The sequence below is a fragment of the Buceros rhinoceros genome, unplaced genomic scaffold (genome assembly GCF_000710305.1).
Source record: "Buceros rhinoceros silvestris isolate BGI_N320 unplaced genomic scaffold, ASM71030v1 scaffold18432, whole genome shotgun sequence".
Classification (NCBI taxonomy): domain Eukaryota; kingdom Metazoa; phylum Chordata; class Aves; order Bucerotiformes; family Bucerotidae; genus Buceros; species Buceros rhinoceros.
Window position 1 is genome coordinate 5167 of NW_010399663.1, and position 4072 is coordinate 9238.

Sequence of the window (4072 nt, forward strand, 5' to 3'; positions counted from 1 at the left end):
GGAAAGAGTCTCTTCTGTCCATTTCCTTGGTATATGAATTAAATTTAGTTTTTTCTGGAGTCTGTTGTTGTCTCCCGATTTCTGCCATTTTCATTCTCTAGTCAAGAGCTGAATGTTCCCCTGCCAGTCACCATTCCTCTACATCTCTCTTTCATATTTCCAGACTTAGGCTTTTGTGCAGTTGTAATTCATGTTTGGCAGCTACATCTTTCAGCCGTAGGTGTTTGTGAGAGCAATTTTGGGCAGTATTTGCACACCATTACTAGGAAATCATTCCTAAGGGCCCAGTTAGAATCGTGACTGTTCTCTACTGTCCTTTGAGAGGATTAAAGAAGAAAAGGAGCCCACACTAAACAGCTTTTGTTGGGATCTTGAATGTAGAACTTGCATTCAACGTGATCTCCAGAACTGCTTTTTCTTTTGGCAGATATTTCCTGTAGTTGCACACTAACTGATCTGCTTAAAAGTCCCTTGAACTCGTGGTGTCTCAGAAGGGGACATTCTTAATTTGTTTCATCAGGGTGCTGACTTGGACTGTTGCATTAGCTAAAGAGACAGCAGTAATTGTGCTCTACACTGTTGTACTTTTAAGCACTTGTTCTATTCTACATCTAGGTTATTAAGTGATTCTCATTCTGATGGTATCAGAGTGCTTGGGCACAAAAACCCTCTCCCGAACTAAAGAGGCTTAAGAGGTATAAAGGAGTATCCTGTAGATGGGACTTTGCTGTAGTTATTTTCTTCTTTTAACTTGTATTTTTCTTTGCAGACAGACGTAAGTACAGCCGGGAATTCCTGCTCCAGTTTCATTTTTGTGATGTTGCCTGTGAACGACCACCACAGCTGGTCCACTTGGAAGGTGTGACAGATGCTAAACCAGGTATAAATGGGAGATTTTTCAGCTTGTGACTATCCTAGCGTGATTTTGATGAAAACATGAGGTGGAGGTAATGCTTGGTGAGAAAACAGGAAGGCAGAAGGGTGCCTTTTGTGGCTGTCTAATTAATGGATTCAGTGAGAGCTCAGAGGAGTACAGTCTTACCACCCTAATACACACCGACTGCATTCTTTCAGATGCACTGAGATTCAGCCTCTTTTGGAGGCCGTTTCTTGTAAAGTGAAATATATAAATATATATTTATTTTTTTCTGCTTCAGAATTTGTGACTAGGGAGAACAAACCTGAAGACTGTAATGTCCCAATGGCCACAACATAGATGTCCCTGTATGCTGGTACACAGTTGTCGCAGGTTAGGGCTGAGCTGGTCACTAAACAAATGACAGATGCTCACTATTACCCCCTTTCCCTTCCCCAAAAGGGAACACAAAGGGAATAAGGGAGAGAGACTTACGGGTTGGAAAAGAAAACTAAAACTGCTTTAATGAAATAATAAAATGAAATATACACAAATATACACAAACCCAATACTGAACCCAACCCCACCAATGCCAATCATATCACTGTCACCACTGATGCTGTGGGCAGGCACTGGGGAAGGCCCAGACTGGACTCAAGGCAGACAGGAACCAGATTCAGGAGCTGGATTCCTGAACTGGGTTCAGTAATGCACAGATGGGGATGAAAGGCAGAATGGACCGAGTCCTCCTCAGACGCCAACCACTGAAGAAGAGAGTTGACCCTTGTGATTGATCCCTCAGCTTTATACCGAATATGAAGTCTATGGGATGGAATATCTTGTTGGTCAGTTTAGGGTCCCTGTCCTGTCCGCTCCTCCCTGCAGGTGCGGCCTCTACCTTACTGCACCCCCACCGTGGCTCACAGGATTGAGCAGTGACCTTGGTCTGCACAGGAGCAAGTGTAAGCGAGCGCCTTTCTGCAGACCAATCCCTGGTAGTAACTGCAAACATCAAGCACTGTCGCTTGTAGAAGCAGACACTGTCTGCAGAAATATGCTGTTTGCTTCAGAAAGTGCAGTTAGTTAGAAGAGATTAAGCTGAAAAATGAAATCACTGAACAGAATTAGTTCTGTTCCAACTCAGACCAGGATATCAGGAGACACAACTTCAGCTCTCGTCCTTGTGGCATGGCTGTTTCTGCTCTCTCCATTTCTGTTCTGCCTTTCTAGACATCCTTTGAGTAAGAGAGCGAAGACTGATGTGCCCTGAGCCTTGATAATATTAAATGCTTTAAGGATATGACCTCAGGAGGGCAGAATATCACTTCTCAGTTGTTTGCACTGATCTGTTGTCAGGATGTTCCTGTGAGTCTTAGAGCTAGGGTTTCCTTTCAGTATTTTTCTTCAAGGTGCCTGTGACTGAAAGCTATCTGCTCTTCTTGAGCAAAAAGATTTGTTTGGTCTCAGGAGAAGCTTCTCAGACTTGGGACGAGCAGCCTGTTCCAGGATCTGTGTAGGTCTGGCTGGAATCTCTTTGCTCCTTTGCAGACCGCCCTGCACACTGGCCCAAGCCGGCTGCTGTGGTGAAAGACCCTGATCCCCAGCCATTCATTCCAAGGTAATCTCTGCACCTTCGATGCCCCCACTCTTCACAATCCCAGTCTTGTATTCCTGAGCACTGAAAATCTGGCTGAAGAAAAGCTGAAATAATTGTGAGGGTGGAAGAGCCAGATCCACCCAGCGTGATCCCAGCAGCTGGGTGCTGTTCTGTCAGCCATATGTTGGTGAGGTCCAGAATGAAGGGCATAGACAGGACCGGGTATTGGAGACAAAGGAAGTTTATAGTCTGCTTTGTCTTTGATGTAAGTGGAGTCAATAATTCTGAAAGACTGTCTTTTATGTGTTCACAAAGTAGAAATGGTTTGGACAGTTGCATCAGCAAGAGAACATTCAACTTCAGCTGTGACTGTGGTACTGGACACTGCATCATTCTCTTTCCTTCCTTGATAAGTGGTGGCTGTTCGTGTGTGCAGGTCTTCAGGTGTTATCCAGCATGGCCTCAACCTGACCTCTGTCTACAGCCACTTCCTGCCACAGAAGGGACGCCCAGAGGTCACAACGATGCCAATGGGGCTTGGAGCCACCGTTGATTATATCTTCTACTCAGCAGAGCCTGTGGAGAATGGGAACAGGGGTGGTGAGTGTAGCAGTGAGGGACTTATCGCTGTAACGTTGGGAGAGGGCTGTGAGGCGTGCCAGAATGCAGCTTTGTGTTGGGCAGTGCATTTTGTTAAGCTAGAGTGGATCTACAGGGTGTGCCTTTGACTGAAATGATGCACAAAGCAAAAGCAGCATTTGCTTAGGTATCATGAGAAGACCTTGTTTATCTTTGCTGTGGAAAAACTAGCTTCACGTAGACTTTTCAGGAAGCTAGAATGGAATGGATTCTGTTCGTCTGTGTAAATATCTTTCTTGTGTTCTTGATAACAGGCCGTGCTAGTTTCTAGTTCAAGGCTTGGACTTCGGGTCTGACTTAAACGACACACTGGCTTTAGACGGTGGTGGCTCTGGTTCTGTACAATGGCACCACCTCTCTGCTACCTGATACAGGAGTTATGTTGAGGAAAGACAGCATGTAGATGCATCCAGGAACTGTCTCTGACCTGGTTTGGATCATGTCAGAATCGGCTTTGGGGAGGAAGTTAGGAATGAAGAGATTAGTTCCTTCTCAGGGGAGAATCTGAAGCTATTGCTAGGACTTAGTGCCATGAAAGGAACTTCCCATGTAAGCAACTGCCTAGTGAATTCGGTATAATCTTGACTCCTGTGCCTGCAAGTACGTGAAACCATTGAACAGCAGTATTACAGAATGCTCAGGCTTTCCCACCTGGGCTCAAAGGTGCGTGCAGTGTTTGTGCATACTGTCTGTGTTCATCAGGGAAAGAATAGCAAAGCATTGTCTAGCATGCCTCTGTGAGTGTGTAGAGTTAATCTACAGCACCAGTCTCTGGCTGATGTTTCTTTCCATTTTCTTTGTCAGGTCGCAGGCTGTACCAGGATGGAGCCCTGAAGCTGCTTGGCCGCCTTTCCCTTCTCTCTGAAGATGTCCTGTTGCTGGCAAATGGCTTACCCAATTCTTTTTGTTCATCTGATCATCTCTGCCTGCTGGCTAGCTTTGGCTTGGAGATCTCCAGCCTCCGAGAGGGTTAGTGTTGG

At 45.5% G+C, this 4072-nt stretch overlaps 1 protein-coding gene across 1 annotated transcript in view; it reads left to right on the plus strand.

Moving 5' to 3' along the window:
- Window positions 1-4072, plus strand: part of ANGEL1 (angel homolog 1 (Drosophila)) — a 7896-nt gene extending 3824 nt beyond the window's left edge. The window contains exons 6-9 of the mRNA XM_010131574.1: window positions 770-880; window positions 2405-2474; window positions 2938-3053; window positions 3897-4072. Of these exons, the coding sequence (XP_010129876.1) occupies window positions 770-880; window positions 2405-2474; window positions 2938-3053; window positions 3897-4066 (467 nt within the window). The 3' untranslated portion in view covers window positions 4067-4072. The remainder of the gene's footprint in view (window positions 1-769; window positions 881-2404; window positions 2475-2937; window positions 3054-3896) is intronic.